Consider the following 20252-nt stretch of genomic DNA (forward strand, 5'->3'; position numbering starts at 1 on the left):
TCTGTTTTAAAACATAAAACGTTCAAACTTGCTTTGCCCAGGGAAAAATGTATTTAAGGTACACAAACCACTGTTGTATCTTTGTAGGTACATATATATTGTTTGTATCTTGATGAATGGAAATGTACCAGCACAGAACCTTTATTTCCAACTGCATAAGCAGCATACATAAGCCTATTTTACCATTACCAACATCTCATATAAAACTCAGATAGACACGTGTAGGTTCACTGGTGGTTTTGGATAGTAAATAAAATGGCTATATTTATGTTGTAGACATGGCGACCCCTGGTTTCTATCGCTCTTTCTTTTAGTTGGACGTTTACAGACTCCAGAGGGCATGAAGCATTGAACGGTGCATTTGTGGTGAAATGTAGTGGAGCTCAACTCTCCTCACCCTGACATAAAAGGGAAGAAAACAAAACACCAAAACCACCTTGTTGCTCCATCCATCATCCACAACACTCAGTGTGGTCTTGCTTCATTCCTGCTTTCCTTTAAAAGGCCCATATCCTACACTTCTCTCAAATTTTATTTTTTCCCCTCATGTCTTCCCTCATGATACTTCTGTGGGCTTATGTACCGAAAAACAGTCAGAATTCATTCCTACATGTCTATTTTCTAACCTCTCTCCTTTATCTCTTAGAAGTAAACAGGCTGGTTTTGTTACTGTGCCTTTAACACTGACATATGTAAATGAGCTCTGTTCTGACTGATTCAAAATGCAGTCCAGGCTGTAACACTCCTAAATTCAGCATGAGTGTGTGGGGCTAAACTGCTTTCGGATGGAAAGGTGGATAAAATTCAAACTTAAAAAAAAATAATAATGATTTCAAGGTGTATAAAAATGAGCTCTCCAACACAAATCCCCACACAACAACCCCACTTCCGACACAGATCATCACAACTAACCCTTACAACAGCCAACACTAAACAACACAATAAGGCCCACTTCCATTTTACCCCTTTCCTCTACCACTTAGCCCTTAGCACTCCATTTTGTGTGTTCATGTCTAGGGGTGTCCTGATTTTTGTTAGGATAGAGGGACAGGGCAAAGTGTTAGGGCTACATGGCCCTCCAAATGGAGGTGTTTCAGAGACTCACTCCAAACAGGGTGAAAAAAAGAAAAAAAAACAAAAAAACGGCAAGATGGCTGCGCAAGTGACCACAGAAACCCACAAATGTGAGTATTTTCTATGTTCAAACATTACAGTAACCATCGTATTATCGTAGTTTACGGTCGTCTTAATATAATATTGTCCTTTTTTTTTATAACAAGCATAAAAAATTGTGAATAGTCTCAGTAGCTAGCAAGGTAAATTTCCGATTCCACCTTAAATAGTCCAGCAGTACTGATGCTTGAAGCAGCAGAATGTAACTGCGTCTCCATTTAAGGCGGAACAGGAAAATTCAAACGAGAAGCTGGCGAATAGCTGACTTCAGCTTCATATCACTGACTAATTAGGGGTGAGCCATAATATATAATTGTCCCCCTCTCCCCATTTGGCATATGATGCCCTAAATGTAACTAAAGCCCAGCAGTGATGTTGCTGAATTTTACCCTCCTCTGCTATCAATGCAGACTGGCAGGGTCACCTACAGAGCACTGCTAGTAGCCTGTTAGTGAAGTAATGTTCATTTTTATTTGGGGGTTGTCCCAATTTGTAGGGGATGATTTCAACCACTACGCCTTGTGACTCAGTGCCAAGGGGCAAGGTGACACTCGAAAACAAGAGGTAGTGGTAAAAATAAGAAATGGGATTGGGTCTAAGCCCCTCTGTTGGAAGGTGTGTGCAACCATGTGCCTTGCGTGTGACCATCTGCCTAGCCACACCTGCAGTCTTTCAGAGCCAGTGCCAGCCAGTAGGTGAAAGCTACAGTGCACCATTAACACTGAAGAAATGTTTGATAATTATTGCCCAGGCCTCATGCGATGGAACGATTTTTTTCCCTGAACCGAAACCCTGCATGACTTTCTGTAAGCATAAATCTCTATTAACACTAGTCGAGAACTTTCCCGCTCTAAACTTCCTCTCTCAGAGTTTTTCACTCTGCAGAACAAAAGCTGAAATAGAACTTTCAGGAGAGCTGAAGCTTCTAGTAAAATGTCTGAGTCATCTGTGCCTTCACTGCTCTTTAAATGCAGCTGGCATTTATTAACATCCTTGCTAAAGGAGGCAGTTTCGCAGGTGAGGCAAAGGCACCTATGCTACGTCCAAGTCTGAATGAGGCCGGAGCTCAATAACGGCCCTGTCTGGGTTTCTGTTGGTAACGATTGCACGCTCGGTTGTTGTCCTGCTGTTGCTGGCCATCTACGGCCTGGGGTGAAGCTAATTAGCCTTGAGTCTGTGCGCCAGGGCCGTTTACCAGCATTTGGGATCATTCGAGCGCCGGAAACCACAGGATGCTCTCCTTCAAGGAACAATTTCATGTCCCACTGGACGCGCTCTTGTGTCACGCTGAAATCTGATTGGCTCAATGACTTACGCCTGTTCGGGGCTATTCACCAGACTGCCTTCCTATTGGCCGCTGGGTCGTTTTTCTGTATTCCTGTTGGCAGATGGTTTTCTGTCTGGTTGCCCGTTAGCTAAGCGTGATCCATTGCATTGCCACGGGGCCTGGTGAGAGCAGCAGCTGGTGGGGAGACGGTGGAGATATGAATGGAGAGTAGTGGTGAGTCACAGAGCTGGCACTGCCTCCCTGTCTGCCGTCTCTCTCTCTCTCGCTTTCTCTCTCTCTCTTGCTCTAATGGACGAAATTGAGAAGCACAGATGACGGAGAAAACATAGGCCTTCGGAGGAAATGCATATTCAAAACAAAAAAACAGGAAGTGGTGAATCACTGAGTTTTTCTGGTGGGTCTTGTAGCTGAAACATACTGTCGGCATTCTGTCTTCACATGTGTTCTAAAGCAAAACCGAGAGCTTGAGGGAGCGAGTCCCTTGAGCTCTTGAGTACACGACAATGCCAGTGTGCTATATTACAGAGGTAAAGCTGAATGTAAGGCCTTGTTCATCTGACTTTTCAATTTCCTGCAGTCCCAACGGCTAAAAAGCCACATGAAATCTCACTTTTTCCAACTGCATTCAGGCCACATTTGTAGGTGGTTTTGAATCTGATTCAAATCAGACTTTATCTGCTTTCAAAAGAAAAATTTTCAGACTTTTTTCTCTAGACGATCCTTTGTTAATTCACTTTATAGTTACATTTGATGCCGTTCAATTTCTAAAAAGTGCCTTGAGTTAAAGCCATCATTAAAGTGTGCTATATAAATGAATTTATCATCATGTACGTTGTGTTTTTTCGTCATTTGGGGATGCGGCAGTTCATGACGTCAGCACAGTCAGTAGTTGACACATATTACAGCAGGGAGAGTACAAGCTTTTTTTTTTTTCGGGGGCTCATCAGAATGTGTTCAAGCTTGCTGTGAGTGGAACTCCGGCACACTCTGAGTCTTTGTCCTCACCAGTACAGCATTCGAGACCCCAAAGCATCTTCGAAATATCACGTCAAGTTTATTCTTGTAACTTCATGACTTTATTATCGAAATATTATGACTTTACTCTCAAAATATTACATTCTATTCTAAAAAATACAGCTTTATTCTCGAAATATTAAGACTTTCTATTATTATTTTTTTTTTAACAGTGGCCCTAAAATGCTGTCATAGTCTGAATTTACTCCATAGCGCTTGTGACTCGGCTCCGTTGGAAGGGAATATGAGCTATTTTTCTTCTCTTCTGTCCAAAAAAGTTAACAGGATGTTTGAAATTTCACAGCACAAACAGTAGATCAGGGCTGCATTTCTCAAAAGCATCGCTGAACAACTACCACAGTTAAATGATAGTCTATCATTTCATCATAAATGATACTCTATCATTGTGTACACTCTCTCTCCACGGTTACTGAAGTGGTTGCTCAAGAACACTTTCAGGAAATGCAGTCCAGTTTATTGCAATGATATTACATTCAAGTCTTTAACTTCATAGTTGTGTGTTTTTGTATGTCTATTGCTGAAATTTAATTTTTAACTGAAATTTGAGAAAAGCACTATAAATCTTCTTCTTATTATTATTATTATTATGTAATAACAATACTATGTGTCAGGTTAAGGCCCATCATTGTAAGAGTAGCCTCCGCACACAGTTAGTACAGCATAGGAACTGCTCTGCAACTACTAAGGCAACTAAGTCACCACATTTGAAAACATCCTGGACAGGTCACCAGTCCATTACAGGGCAGACACAAAGACATATACATTTACACATACTTAGTACCTCCAATTGGCCTGACAACCTGTCTTTGGACTATGGGAGGAAACCCACACAGACATGGGGAGAACATGCAAACAGCAAACAGAGAGTGTCTTGGTCACCCGGCTGGGGAATCGAACCCCACTGCACCACCTATATATTACATAATATATTCTTATGATTATTCTTACCTTTATTTAACCATTAAAAATCTCTTATAAAAGAGTGTCCTGGCCAAGATAGGCAGCAACACACGATAAACTGTTCCCACAAAGACAATTACACATTATAACAAATGCATTTATTACTACGCTATAAAAAGTGCCTGATTTTACTGTATCTCTATGGAATTTTTGCTTCACTCAGACTAGAAAAAATATTGCATAAAAAGAGGCAGGATGCAAGCGTTTATTGCACAGACAGAAGATGCACATGGACCGAAACATTTAGTGGAAGTGTACCTGTCCTGTCAGGAAGACAACTAAAAACACTTCAGGAACAGATTGGACTTAAGAGTATTAGTAAGATATATTACTTTTTTCCATTTATACTATCACTGCTAATTGCGATGCTAAAGTGACAAGGTAAGAGTAAGAATAACAAAGCAATTTTACCGAATCTGAAGTGACTCAAGGTTTCTATTTAGACCACAAAAACTACATGGAGGTGTGGAAGTGCAGGCCTTTCCACGTCTGAAGTAAACACTTTCAAGGGCAAGAACAGCTCAATGGAGATTACAACAGAAATAAGCCACATGACTTTATTGCGCTGTCCTGATATTTTCATCCTGATCACATGTTGTACTGGAAGACAAACTCAGGAGGAGACGGATGATCTTTGTGGTCTTGTTAACATGTTTCATGATAAGATCACAGCTAAAGATGCTGCATAATGCAAAGCTTCCTGTCATTCACTTCAAACTTTGCAAGTTTCACAAATCAAAACCATCATAAAGTATCATGTGATCATTTCCATTTTAACCAACAGATGCCACTTTGCAGTTTCACTTCACGGACAAAGAAATGAAAACAGAGCTTGGTTCTTGTACAGCTCTCCTGACGAGGTTGCTAAGCGGCAATTTTTTCAGTCATCCGAGTCACGACAACAAACAAATGTGAGCTTTGCAAAGCTAAAAGGGCCTGCATTTCTTCATATCCAACATTTTTCTTTTTTTCTTCCACTTGTGACATTTGTGTGCACGTCTGAACAAAAACAGTCATAATTCATTTTTGCACAACCATTTTCCAACCTCTCTTTATCCCGTAGAGTTAAGCAGCCTGTGCCTTTTAAGCCCGATATATGTAAATGAGCTTTGTTCTGATTGGCTGGCCTCTTTTAAACAGCAATGAAACACCCCTTACAACTTCAGTGTGAGGAGGCGGTGCTAAACTGCTATAGGCTGAATAGGCAGATATGTGTAAATGTGTTAGAAAAAGGCCTTTTTTTGCAGATTGGTTTCCCTCTACAGACTCTGTGGACAGTTTGGACTGACACATTGAAACTTTAACAATTTTTACAGGCTATATGATGCTCTAAATCCTGAATAACCTCACTTATTTGCTGCTAAACAGTTAGCTTGTTCTGCTTTTTTAGCCTGCTGTCTCACAATCAAGCTACTAATCTTGCTAACGTGTAATTGCAACATTGATTATATCTGAATTTCTTTGCATGACAGTTTCAGCGGTCAGTCTAGCAGAGAGAACAGCAGGTTTCTCTCCCTCTGCCTCTCGTCTGTGTCCTCCTGTCATGGCAGTGATTCTTCTCCTGCAGTTGGGTTTGATAAATGTAACACGAAAGTGACCTTCATTGAACGTGATTAATCTGTGGAAGCTGGTGTCCTTGTTCCAGAGCTGGTCTGCAGTAGGTGACCTCCACTGGCTACGATGGTCTAGTAAACTAGTGGGTTTATGCGCTGCCTGAGGGCAGGCCAGGCCAGCATTACGGTGGGTTAACTAGGCCAGATCCCAGACTGGGACACAGAGAAACAGACACGCATGAGGAAACTGGCCTGCTGAGCTCAGCTAAAGTGGGACAGCCACAGCACAGCTGCTAACCCAACTGCTACATCCAAGTAGTGTAAGGAACCTTTTAATTGATTTGTAATCAATAACAAGAGATTTAAAAATCAATCAGAGAATTTAGCTGTGCTGAACCTAGGACTTGGCGATACAGTCAACAGTCTTGATATAGTTTCCCACATCATTCCATACATATACACTCACTGAGCACTTTATTAGGAACATCTCCTTGTATCTACACTCACTGTCCATTTTATCAGCTCCACTCACCATATAGGGGCACTTTGTAGTTCTACAATTACAGACTGTAGTCCATCTACTTCTCTGCATACTTTGTTACCCTGATCTTCAATGGTCAGGACCCCCATAGGACCCCCACAGAGCAGGTACTATTTGGGTGGTGGGTTATTCTCAGCACTGCAGTAACACTGACTAGGTGGTGGCATGTTAGTGTGTGTTGAAAACAGTCCACCAACCAAAAACATCCAGGCAACAGCGTCCTGTGGGCAGCGTCCTGTGACCCCTGATGAAGGACTAGACGATGACCAACAAAAACTGTGCAGCAGCAGATGAGCTATCTGAGTCTCCGACATTACATCTATAAGGTGGACCAACCAGTTATTAGTGTCTATAAGACTGGACAGTGAGTGGACACAGTGTGTAAAACTTCAGCTGCAATTTTAGAACTACAAAGTGCTCCTATATGGTCAGTGGAGCTGATAAAATGGACAGTGAGTGTAGAAACAAGTAGGTGTTCCTAATAAAGTGCTTGGTGAGTGTATATATACACACACACTTAAATAAGACGGATCTTAAAGCTTCAATTATTCTTTAGTAAAAGAAATTGTTCTATTTAGAACTATGAGTTTTATGCTTAAATGGTTCTTTGTATGATAAAATGGTTCTTCATATTGATGGAGAATGTGCTGTATATGGTTCTATATACAAACCTTTTGAACCATATATATAACACATTCTGCATCAATCTGAAGAACAATTTCATCATGTAAAAAAACCTTTAAGCATTAGCATAACAGAACCATTACTTTTACTAAAGAACCACTGAAGAAACATCTTTTTTAAGTGTATTTATACATACATGTAAGATCACATTGAAAATCTGGGACTCACTTAAATCAAGAAAAAAACGACAGAAGGTTCATGCTGTTGCGAGTGAATGGCTAGACTTTTCCAGTAGATACAGCACAGCAATAGCCACTGTACTGAAGCAGAAACTGTTCACAGTTCACAGCTTTTGTTGCCGATACCAGGCTGGGGATCAGAAAGTCATGCTGATTTTATCGAAAAAGCCTCAAAGACTCATTATCGTTATCAAAAAACACCTGACTTCAGTAATTACTGTTATCATTTTATAACCCAGGCCGGGCTGGATGTACATACTTTTCTGAAATTAAGGGTATTAATAGTGAGTTTGTCTCCCTGTGTTGCAGTAACAGCCTCTGTTCTTCTGGGAAGATGTTGGAACGTTGCTGTGAGGATTTGATGGCTGCCACATGAGCATTAGTGAGGTCAGGTACTGATGCTGAATAGTTCTGGCTCACTCGAACTCATGCCAAAGGTACTGGATGGAGCTCCATTACTCCAGAGAATGCAGTTCCACTGCTCCACAGCCCCACACCTGGCATTAGCCATGGTGACCTTACACTCACATGCTACTGTTCGACAATGCTTTATTACTGAGATAGTAACGGGTGACCTTAAAGTAACTAAATATTTAGAAGGGCTGTCTGAATCTTTTAGATATGCAGTGTTTGCTCAACTCCTCTTGGAGCACATATAAAGCTGAAATATGAAATAATAAAATTTTATCCTCCTTTTCTTTAATATTGATTAACTCGGATGCAGTTTCATAGATTTCTGGCAATTTCTAAGCGAGAGACATGGCAGCACCACACTGAGGCTGGAGAGAGAAAGAGTTAGAGAGACATGGCAGCCTCCTGCAAGCTGATATCAGTCAGACTGAAGCTGATTATAGATCCACCAACTTCCCTCAAGGCCATTCAATACATCCTGGCGAAAAAGTGATTCAGCAAAATTATAAATAACAGCTGTTCTGAAGGATTTGGTTAATATTTCAGTGAAGGTGGAGAAGATCGAGTAGGTAAACAAACACATCAGGGTGGATGGACATAACAATTTGTGCTGACCACTCGGGCCACAAAGCCAGTGAATCTTGTGGCCAGAATTGTATAAACATCTTTATTGGATAAACTCTCTATTTAAAATTGTTTGAAATGGTGCTTCAGCAACAAAACCAGTCTGCATGTTGCAATTAGTCCACTGTAGTGGGTATACAGGGTCATGAAGTTCTTTTTAAGGTATAAATTTTGTCATTACCATTTTGGCACTAATAAATGCAGTTTCACACAAAATTTAGACGTACACACAAATTTACCAATTATACATGGTGAGAGGCAGATTCACAGCCTCATAACTCTGGATGTGAGTCACGTACGATCTCGTGATAACACAGAACAGAAAGGGCGACTCTACAGATTCAGGAAATGTTTGAACCGTATTTCTGCACTGTATTATCACAAAGTTAGAGAAAAAGATATAGAAACACTGCATTTAATGTGCAGGTGAGATTATGGACCCCAGAGGGTTAATTAGCTGGAGTAGGTGTGGCGGATTGTGGTTGGTTATCTGAAAAAAGGCAGGTCTCCAAGCTCAGGGTTGGTGACCACTCTTTTACAGTGAAGTGTCTTGCTATGGTTTGCATGAATTAAATAAATAAATGAACAGTCCCTGGGGGCTGTTACCACGGTGACTCGGTTAACCATCACTGGGCACAGGCCTACCTGCAAACACAAGTATTGCTCGACCTCCAGGGTCAGACAGGTTTGTTTTGTTTCTGCAGCCGTCTGCGCCAGTAGAGCTGGCCAGAAAGGCCCTCAGTAGGTCAGTTATGTAAGTGTGGAGGGTTTTTAGGGGACACTGCTGTTCACTCAAGCAGTTCTCTCTCATACACACACACACACACACACACACACACACATACACACACACACCAAACACACTCTCAGCACAATCACCTGACCAAACACACACACTCATTCACTCTGAACAGCCTCGGAGAAAACAACAGGAGTCAAACGGGACGTGGAGAAGCACATATACAGCTTCCGTGTTTAGATTAATGTATGTTCGATCTTGTTAGTAAGCAAATGCTTTCATGCTACAAATAAAAATGGCCAGTTAAGTGTGAAGATTTTGTCATACAATTATCTTGTAATTGTTAATTAAACTATGGTACACTTAGTTGTATTTAGTAAAGGGGGGGTTATTTAGTAAAGACCATGGTTCTATACAGAACCGACTCTCAAAAAACCTTTGCGAGGTGAAATGGTGAAACAGTTCTTCAGTTTGATGGAGAATGTGTTGTATATGATTCCATATAGCACCAAAAAGTGTTCTGCTATTGTTACGATGTCAAGTTTGTGACACTAGCAGAACCTTTTTGTTGCTATATAGAACTACATACAACACATTCTTCATAAATCTGAAGAGTCATTTAAGCTTGCAAATGGTTCTTTGAGTGCTGGTTCTATATAGAATCATTGTCTTTACTAAACAACAGTTTTAGAACCATCTTTTTTTTTTAAGTCTGTATAAAAACAATCTGGAATCATATCTGTCTGATTACTGTCAACATTTGAAGATGATGTGGTTATGGGGATATGAGAAGATGACTAAATCTCCTGGAAACTGTTTTTGTAGGTCAGGTTGTGCCCTGCACTCCCATAATAAGCTATATTTACATTTAATTTACTTTCTTCATGAACAAGCTTGAGTCTGAACTTTTTTTCTGGTAGTGGTAAATTCAAAAAATGACAAGAAGATGCATGTTTCTTTCACTACACACAAATCGGCATAAAATATCTTCTTATCTTAAACAAAATAAAAGAAGAGGTGTTTCTAGGTTTTTTACACCATGGCAGGGATGGGGGGTATGTGAGGACAGGCAGTGAAGTCCAGTTTAAATGAGCAAAAGTTCTACCATGACAACTTCCTCAAACTGCTGGTGTTTGCACAACTGAGGAAGTGACAGAATGAGAAAAATGAGAAAACGTCAGAAGTACAGGAAGTCTTAGCTCAAAAGTCACACAGAACACATACGGGAAACCACACAGTGTTCCAAAAGGCCCTACACAACACTCAAGACCCTAGAACAGAGTTCAGTGACACTCTACTTCAGGGAATGCAGCACATCAGCTACTTAAAAAAGAAGACAATGTAATGAGGAGTAAGTAATGAGGAACACTCGTCTTTTACGTCAAGACATTTAGCACACTTTACTGAAATAATGTAAATGATGGCATACGTGGAAACACAATACATATAATAATACTAATAATAATAATACTAATAAAAATCAAAACATGTATGAAATAGCATTCAATATAACATCATTGTGTACATCAAATACACGCTGCTTAAAATTTCACTGACTATATCAAACTATATCAAACATTTCATTGACTATATCAAAACATCTCGCTGGGGATCCAGGGGTCATTAGGCTTGAGCCGACTGATGAGACTATCATGAATCACCAATAGACTGCAATTTCCAATCAAGTTGGATGCTTTAAATGTCACAAAACGCACATTCAGTGGCTTTAGGATTTTAAAATAAATGCAGCAACACCTTTCAGAAATCATGTTATTAAAGCAGAAAGTTAGAAAAAATATCTGATTTTTCTGTCTCGGCCTTAAAGGGTTAAAAATGATTTAATTCCTATAAGGCTGAGAATTTAAACCAAATGTGTTATTATTACTGTAGGATTTTGGCTTCTGACTTTTGTTTACTAAAAACATGATATTAGCCCTGTTTAAGATCACATTTACAGTGTGTTATTGCATTCAGAGTTCAGACAGGCTGCTGTTCAGTTGTTTAATCCTTGATTGTGTCACTTTGTGTGCTATAGATACAAATTTATACCCAGATATCAAGCAGTGAACTCAGAATGTAAACGATGATGCACTATAGGCATATCAGAGTTAATGCTTCTTAACATCCCACAGTACAGGGGCGGTTTATTTGGCATTAGTTTACTGCTGGATCCGAGGCTTTTAGCTAATGGATCATAACTGGCCTTGTAGGTGCAACTCATCATTCCTGCATTGCTGATAATGCGCTGCAGTTCTTTAATAACAACAAAATCCCTGCTTTTAACTGGAGCTTTACGTAATTCTGCTAAGCTCCTGGTGTATGCTGCGCCCCCTTATAGTCAACCATGATATTTTTTGAACATATATTTGTACATTAATCACAAAGGCATGTTATTATTTTTATACATATTGTTTCTCACTAGTAGCTCAAGAAGAGGAATGTTAAAAACTATTGTGTAATTTCAATTAGTCTTATTTCTGACGCAGTATGACATGCCATTATCGAAAAACATGAATGAAAGTACGTTAGCATAGCTACAAACAGTATCGGTCATCATGGAAGCTGAATTTAGTCCGTGTTTATAGATAAAAGGGTGCCATTCGGTGTCAGAAACCACATAATCATGTCTATTAGAGATTACTTAGGCATACAGTTAGCACCAGGCTAACTGCAACCTGCTAATATAAGCTTCCATTACTTGTTAGCTACATTAGGTTTGTAGCTCCAATGCTAAAACTAAAGAAACAAACTTCGTCGTAGCTGATTAATTACATTTGGGATTAGAAGGTCAATGGAGTACATTAAAAAACAGTGTCATTCTCAAGGCAACATCAATTCTGGGATTGATTCTGAAATCCATCAAATTGGCCTGGAAACTGCTAAAGCTGGGTATTGAAAATCAATACCTTATGGTACTGAGTACCAGAACGTTCCATATGATTCAAAACCACATTTCAAGACCTACAAAGTCAGTTATTAGCATCAGTGATCCAATAAGCATGCTTGTTCCAAATCTACACTGCTGACTGGCTGTTTAAATTACATTCCACATGCATGTTATATCCTTTAATGTAGTTTAATGTAGTATGTAAACACTGTTTCAAAAGTTGCATCACTCCCCAGTGCATACAGCCCATATATGGAAACTAACATGTAAAACCTATTTTCAATCGTTCGGTTTTGTTGTTTACATTTATAAAACAGTCCTAAACTCTGATTGGCTGAGCTGCATCCGAAGCCGTTGTAAAATCCACTATATATGCACACATATGACCACCTCACAACAGCTACTTTGTATATTACTGCGTCACGGCATGAAAAAAACCTTTGTGCCGTTAATGAAATAATCTCTGACTTTGATGCTGCTCGCATGGACCACCGAGTGTACTGATGAAGTAAAAAGCCGTTTTTTGTTTAAACTGAGGGGCTGGCAACTTATGTTCTCGTCTGCAACCAGGCTGGTCAGCTAGCTAACAGGCTAAAAGATAGCCAAGAGCCTAAACAAGGGCACCAGTGGATTGGTGCTAAGTAAGACTCACGGTGGCAATTTGATGACCGAAAAGTACTTATAAAGCGAAAGTTTTCGCTACAAACAGTGCTGTGTTATCATATGTTCACTGTTATACGTCAAAAAGTAAAAAAAAATAAATAAATCATGAAATGACCGCAGTATACAGTGATGGGCAAGTGAAAAATCTCCTCAAAACACCCTTCCCATGATAAAATCGCAGTAACACATGGCCTCTCATGGCTTATTTAGACCTGCCAACTCACACTGAAGTTGTAAAGAGTGTTTCAGTCTGCACTGCTGAAACACTCATATAATTAGTCTTACAGGCATAGCCTGCTGAAAAAAATGGACACTGGAACATGGTCATGAAAATGAATCATGGTTTTGGGAAAATTTAAAAACAACAAAACTGTAGAATAGTAGCATATGGGTCCTTTAATATGAGCACTTCTCGATTAGTCTGCAGCTTTTTTTTTCAGTATCTCACACACATTTCTGGTTTAGCTAGGATGCACGATGATAGTGAAATCATACTAGTATCAGGAGATATTTGCTTTGAAAACATATCACCATCAGGCAGATGTTTAGATTTGGCCAATATTTCAAACTGATATTTGGCGAGGTGTTTATTGAACTCCAGAAGAGCAGGATGTTTAGGTGACGCTGACGCGCTAAATATCTGCATTTTATTCATTTTACTCCATTTGTAACCCACAAATGAATGTTTTATTTCACTGTAATGATAATATGAGTAGATCTAGTCCCAATTTGTGTATTTTACATTGTGTATAAATGTTTAGGCATCAGCCCCCAACTCCTACATCCATTTTCAGCATGCCAGGCAGTGTCGAAAACCACATTAAGCAGGTCTAGAGTGTAAAAACCATACGTTTCCTTGTTTATGTGTGGTTAGAGAACAGCACAGCACTGAAAAAGCTCTATTGCATAACTCATAACGATTAAAACCCTAAGCCTAAGCTCAAACAGAACAGAATTATGTACATTACTGTGCAAAAGTCACAGACCATCTGAGAAAATAATATGTAAAGCCGTTTATCTGGGCAGTTAGTATTTAAACATTAGAATAAATCCAAATAAACAAATAAACAATCCATTTTGATTGCTCTGTATGTAAATGTTCAACCATTTCCAAATCTCTCCTGGAGGAAGTCCAGTATTTACAGTTACCCTCTGCTTTATCTAATTAATCCTTCATTAAATTAAATCAGCTGAAACTGAAAACCCTTGCGCTGGCTGGAGAGCAGCGAGACATCAGGAACCAACACATTCTTATTATGTTTTATTGTATATATGTTTGTTTGAGGCTATTTTAGTGATAAAGTGGGGTTCAAAAGTCAGAGAGCACTGGTGAAAATGCCTCTTTTCATTTGAAACTCTATTATCAGCATAACAATTTGAGTGAAAAGTACAATCTCGGAAATCTTACCATGCATTTCAGAATTTCTTAGTTTTTGGTGGCGTGTCCTTGCATGGACTCTACAAGCTTGTGTAAAAGTCTCTGACCAGCAGATCAAACCCACCCGAGAGTCTGAACACGAGCCTCACTGGAAGAGACCAGACTGAAAACAATCTGACCCTTTAGTACCAAAGGCCACAGCATGCTCAATTTCACAAGTGTACTTAATTTTGCCTTGAAAGGTGATCTAGAAATAGTAAAGAATACTGAATATTTATTCTCTCATATATTTAAATTTAATAAAATTCTAAAATTCTGTTGTTTATTTCCCAGTTAAAATAAAAAAACTCTGATTTTCAGTATGATCTCAGACTTTTGCACAGTACCGTATATTTAAAAATGTTGTGTTCTTCAGGCAACATGATGATATTCTAAAGTTATTGTGATAAACTGTCACAATAAGTTTTCCTGAGCGTATTGTGGATATCGTCAGTACCACTGACCAACTGCATGTTTCATAACATCGATTATTAGGCCTGTTTAATTGGATTTAGTGCAGTGTAGTTTGTAAAACAATGAATAAAATTATTATTATTATTATTATTATTATTATTATTATTACTACAGTAGGTTTTGTCTGATCCCTCTTATTAAATCTTAGAAAAACTAAATATTGTGATGCATATCACGGTACTGAAGTATCATGATATGATCATTTTGCCACATCGCCCACCCCTAACTCAAGAAGTTCATAAATGGTTGCCAGGCCTTAAAGAACGTTCACGTGACTTGCTTAAGATGTTCCAGGTTTTAATGTGCCACATCTTAAACCCATATTTTAGGCGATGTTGGCCCTGCCTTCTTCCCGAACTATCACTCCAAACCCCCTGTTTCCCATCACAGAGTTGACAGACTCACCCCCGTTGACGGCTACAGGCGCCACCACGATCCCTTTGGCCTCGGCTTTGGGCGAGTTCTGCCCGTACCGGCCGTCGTCTTTGGATATCAGCCGCTTTGGGTTGCCCCTGCTATCCAGCACTGTGGCGTTCACTGTGGCACTGTAATATTCCTCTTTGCTGACCACACTCTTGTCCGTGGCGGTCAGGGCGCACGGCAGCGCACAGAGGAGGAAGAGGAAGAGGCCTGAGTGGGTCATCTCTCGTCTGGCTCTGATCACGGCAGCACAAGGAGTCTCATGCTGCCCAACACTCACGAGCCACTGGGAGAGCTATAAAACAATCACACAAACAAACAATCAAAGAAACATTAGATATTTAAGGTAAGGGGAAGTGGGAAGGTAAAATTGGTATAAAAATGAGAGCTGGAAAATAGGAAACTCACAGCAATTTGATTCGATTCAGTTATGAGTCATCAGAAAACGATTCAATGCACCATGAAACCAGAAAATGTTACACAATAAATTTAAATATGCTTCTTTAGGAAATGATTCAGTACATCATAAATTTTCAAATTTCACCTCATTTCCTTTGAATTAAATTATGATTCTTTATTAAATGAGTCAACGCAGCAGGAAATTTCAAACTGCAGATTCGATTCAATTAATTAATTCGAAAAATGACGCAGTGCACCATATGATCACATATTAGTTATGTTATCTGTTATTTGATGTTATTTGATTTCAGTGCATTTCATCATGAAAGGATTCAAAGTATAACATAACCTTGTATTTACCATGATCTCATTCGGCTACAATTAATCAAGGAAATGATTCAATGCCTCGTTAAATTTCATAATTCTCCATATTTCAGTCTGATTGCATATCTTTAGGAAATGAACCCATGCATCTCAATTTTTTACTGTCTTTTTCTTTGATTTGATTTCATGAAAAGGTTCAGTGCATCAAGTAATATAATATTTTGCTATGATTCGATTTGGTTACTCATCAGCGACTAATCATGAAATCTCAAACCGCAAGATTCGGCTTGATTACCTCAAGAAAAGGAAAAAGATCCAATGTATCAGACAAAAGCTTATATCTCTCTGATTCAACTCAATCTCGATTAATCAGTAAACGATCCAATGATTCACAAAATTTCAAACTGGACAGATTCGATTCGCTTACAGTTCTTTAGAAAAACAATACAAAGAATCACACAATCTCAAATTTCACCATTATTTGATTTCCATTAAGATTCTTAAGGAAACTATTCAGTCATGAAATCTCAAAGTGCACCATAATTTGACAAGTTTGTTATATTTTGTTTTTAGTATTATGGAAAATTATTTAAATGATTTGAAAACAGGCTATTTACACACAGAACCAGGTCACATTGGTCACATTGCTCATTTCTTGTTGTCCCCTGACACATTTCACTTTATATAACTTGTGTTATACAATATCCACCTTTTGTAATGAAACAACCATTTTAAAATCAGCATATATATATATATATATATATATACACACACACACACACACACACACACACACACACACACACACACATACATACATATATATATATATATATATATATATATATATATATATATATATATATTAAAGAACGCTGACAAACTGCATGTTTAATTACAGAAGGAGCATATTTAGTCCTGTGAAAGTGGATTAAGGGCAGCAGTGTGTGAAATGTTGAATACAAATCAAAGTATTAGTAGTTTCTGAAAGTATTTTTAAAATGTATTCTTTGTTGTCTGTTCCAACTTATCACGTCAGATAAAATAAATACTGTAACACATTGTTGACTGTGAGAAGTTCCTGAAAAATAAATGATATTATATTTCTGCCACATCATTCACCTTTAATTAGCTGCTATATACCTGATATCTAATGCTTTACATGTCAGTTTTACTGTACAGATGAGCAGTAGCTTTCTGAGAACCATCCTGCAACCCCCCAAAAACTACTGCGCATACTTGTAGTGGGCAGTATGGGCAAAAATTTATATCACAGTATAATTAAGATTACTGATTATTTTAGTATATATCACAGTATAGTGTATTTATGTTATAAAACATTTCTGATTTTTGTAGATTAACAGTGGCATATTATTCTGAATGTCCCTTCAATTTTAAAAGCAATCACATTTAACAACTGAAGTGAATCTAAAATATTTTTATTGGGCAAAATAGTGAAAATAGAAATGAACAATATATAGGCAGATATCAGCACTGCTTCATCCCTAACAAGTTAAAGGAGAGTGTACGTAAAGCCCACCGCTCCTTCTCTAAATGGTAATAAATGTTCTTTTACATCTGAAAGTTATTTGTCTCATACGAGCATCTCTCACACTTTAATCTATAAGATGCCACTGGAATTTAGTAAATATTATAGCCATTCACACTATCAGTTTTAGCTGAGAAGCTGCAGAGCAGCATTTCCTGAAGCAGCTGGCAGAGCGAGGAGTGCTGCACATGGACAGCCAGCTAGTCTCCGTGCTAGGCTAATAGCTAACGACTACCCTAAGAGACTGGCTTTTCCTTCCACTCTCTTTTCCCCAGTTAACTCATTAACTCCTTACAATCCGATGTCACTCCTTCGGTAATAAACTGGACTAACTGACCTCAGCCTGCAGCTCACTGTGTGAGAGGTGAGGGAATCAGTGTGTTTTGTTCTGTTTGTACGTCACGTTATCTGCATTAATTTGCATACGGATGTAACAGTAACGACAGAACTAGAAAATTTTGATTTCAGCCGTTGTACCGGTCACTACTGAAGCACACTTTCAAGAAGTGGGTGGGACACCTTCTCCTGAATCGAGAAAATATTTCTACAATTCTGACTACAAAATTGTAATTTTGGTCACAAGTTTCCATGGTGGCCTGCGTGGCCATCTGTCTACTCCTGAATAAAACTATTTACACAGAAGACAATAAAATTTGTTTAATTTAATATCAACATTTATGAATGTTATTAGGGTCAAATAGAGCGTACACTTCAGTACACATCATTACATGCAGTTATAACTGATTCTAACAGTCCACAATAGATGCAGCTGAACTGCAACCTTCAGATCAAAGCATTTTACACATTCCACTAGAAAAAAAAAAGACAATATAAAAAATAAACAATAAACAGTCCCTTGAAGGAAGAGAGGAGACGAAAATGAACTGCTAAAGAAGCATAACAGGCCATACAGTGTGAACACTGTGCTGTGACACTACTTCAGAAATGATAAAGAAGCATATTGTCTGTTAGCAAATAAATAAATAAATAAATAAATAAATAAATAAATAACGGACATAATCACCTAACGACGAGGTGAGTGAGAGGCGGCCAGGCGCTCCGTCTGTTCGCTCTTAACGCTATTTTACGTGTCAAATACCGTGCATGCACACACAATCACGCGCGCGCACATACACCTACGTCGCATGCACGCGCGCATACACATACACATAACGCAGCCATATATGCACCCACACACGGACGTCGTGCATATATGAATGCGCTCGCATACATCTGCATACACACACGAGCGCGCGCATACAGTCCTGTCTCTCGTTCTGGCTGTCTTGGCGCGCGTGCACACACCCTGTTCTCTCAGTGTGTCTGTGTATGTTATATTGTATCTTTCTGTCTCACCTGCTCTGGAGGGAAACGCTAACATCCACGCGCCGCTCCTCTTTCTGCGCGCGCGTGTGATGTCCGAGCGAAGCCGCGGCCCGTTTACCGCGAGCGCACACACATACGCGCTCTCTGTCTCTGTCTCTCTCGCGCGCTGTGAGGCTGTGTGTGTATGTGTGTGAGGGGAGGATGTGCTCAGAGTCTCTTCCTCCTTCTGCAATAAAAAAAGAAACAGGCCGAGCGAGACAGCGCCCACTAGCGGCAGAGATACACACATACATCCCATTTACATATATATATATATATATATATATATATATATATATATATATATATATATATATATATATACCGATCAGGCATAACATTATGACCACCTCCTTGTTTCTACGCTCATTGTCCATTTTTTCTGCTCCGCTTACTATATAGGTGCACTTTGTAGTTCTACAATTACAGACTGTAGTCCATCTGTTTCTCTGCATACTTTGTTAGCCCCCTTTTATCGTGTTCTTCAGTGGTCAGGACCCCCATGGACCCTCACAGAGCTATTTGGGTGGTGGCTCATTCTCAGCACTGCAGTAACACCGACGTGGTGGTGGCGTGTTAGTGTGTGCTGCACTGGTCTGAGTGGATCAGACACAGCAGTGCTGCTGGAGTTTTTAAACCCTTTGTCCACTTACTGTCCACTTTATTAGACACTCATAGGATGTTGTTAGCTGGATATTTTTGGTTTGTGGACTATTCTCAGTCCAGCAGTGACACTGAGGTGTTTAAAAACTCCAGCAGCGCTGGTCTGTCTGATCCAGCGCAACACACACTACATAGTATATAAAATATATTGCTTTTTACTGATGGTTTTTGGCTTGGCAGAGTCCAGATTAAAACCCTATAGAGAATATTTGGTCTCACATTAAACACAAACTAGCTCAGCAACGTTTTTCAGCTGTTTGAAGCCGTCAATGCTGAGCGGAAAAATACTGACTGTAAATTTTCACCTAAAACTTCAACATTTCAAGAAATCAAAGGGAAAGTCTCTTCTATATTAACGTACTGCATCTATTTGTTTAATAATTTGTTACTAAGACCATTAAATACATAATGTTTTGCCTTTTTTTTTTTGCCCAGGAGTGTATCTCTCTTTCTCTCTTTCTCTCTCTCTCTCTCTCTCTCTCTCTCTCTCTATATATATATATATATATATATATACCCGCCACTGGCTGATGCTGGCCTCTAGACAATCAGGAGGCAAAGCCAAGAGGCTCATGGGAGGCAAGGGCCCTCCAGAAAAGGGACTTAAATGTTGTTTATGTTGTTGTTTGTCAGTTCAAAATATGTTGTATGCATGTGTTTGTCGTGTTGTTCTTTGTCAAGGCTTCACTCAGTGTGGGTCAGCGGTCACCATGAAGGTGAAGTGTATGGTTAGTGGAGACCCCACGAGTTCAGTGCTTTGTATGTTCCTTCCTGCTCTACTGTTTGATAGAGCACTCCTCAGGGTTAAATCAGGGTCTCCATTGAGTTTTACTCTATGCCAACACTATTATATATGTAAGCACACTCTCCAGCCACTTCATCACAATCCCCACTTTGATGGTGT

General features: G+C 39.2%; 1 protein-coding gene across 3 annotated transcripts in view; it reads right to left on the reverse strand.

Annotated features, from left to right (window-relative positions):
- rnf130 (ring finger protein 130) overlaps window positions 1-18844 on the reverse strand; it is an 81120-nt gene extending 62276 nt beyond the window's left edge. For 2 of the 3 annotated variants that reach the window (XM_036569294.1, XM_036569292.1), the window contains exons 1-2: window positions 18677-18844; window positions 15034-15343 (exon numbers count right to left, since the gene is read on the reverse strand). In XM_036569294.1, coding sequence (XP_036425187.1) covers window positions 15034-15271 — 238 coding nt within the window. In that variant the 5' untranslated portion in view covers window positions 15272-15343; window positions 18677-18844. Of the gene's footprint in view, window positions 1-15033; window positions 15344-18344; window positions 18462-18676 lie in introns of those variants that run through there. The other variant, XM_036569293.1, reaches the window with a different exon arrangement.
- Window positions 18845-20252: the final 1408 nt, after the last annotated feature.

Source organism: Colossoma macropomum, unplaced genomic scaffold (genome assembly GCF_904425465.1).
Source record: "Colossoma macropomum unplaced genomic scaffold, Colossoma_macropomum, whole genome shotgun sequence".
Taxonomy (NCBI): domain Eukaryota; kingdom Metazoa; phylum Chordata; class Actinopteri; order Characiformes; family Serrasalmidae; genus Colossoma; species Colossoma macropomum.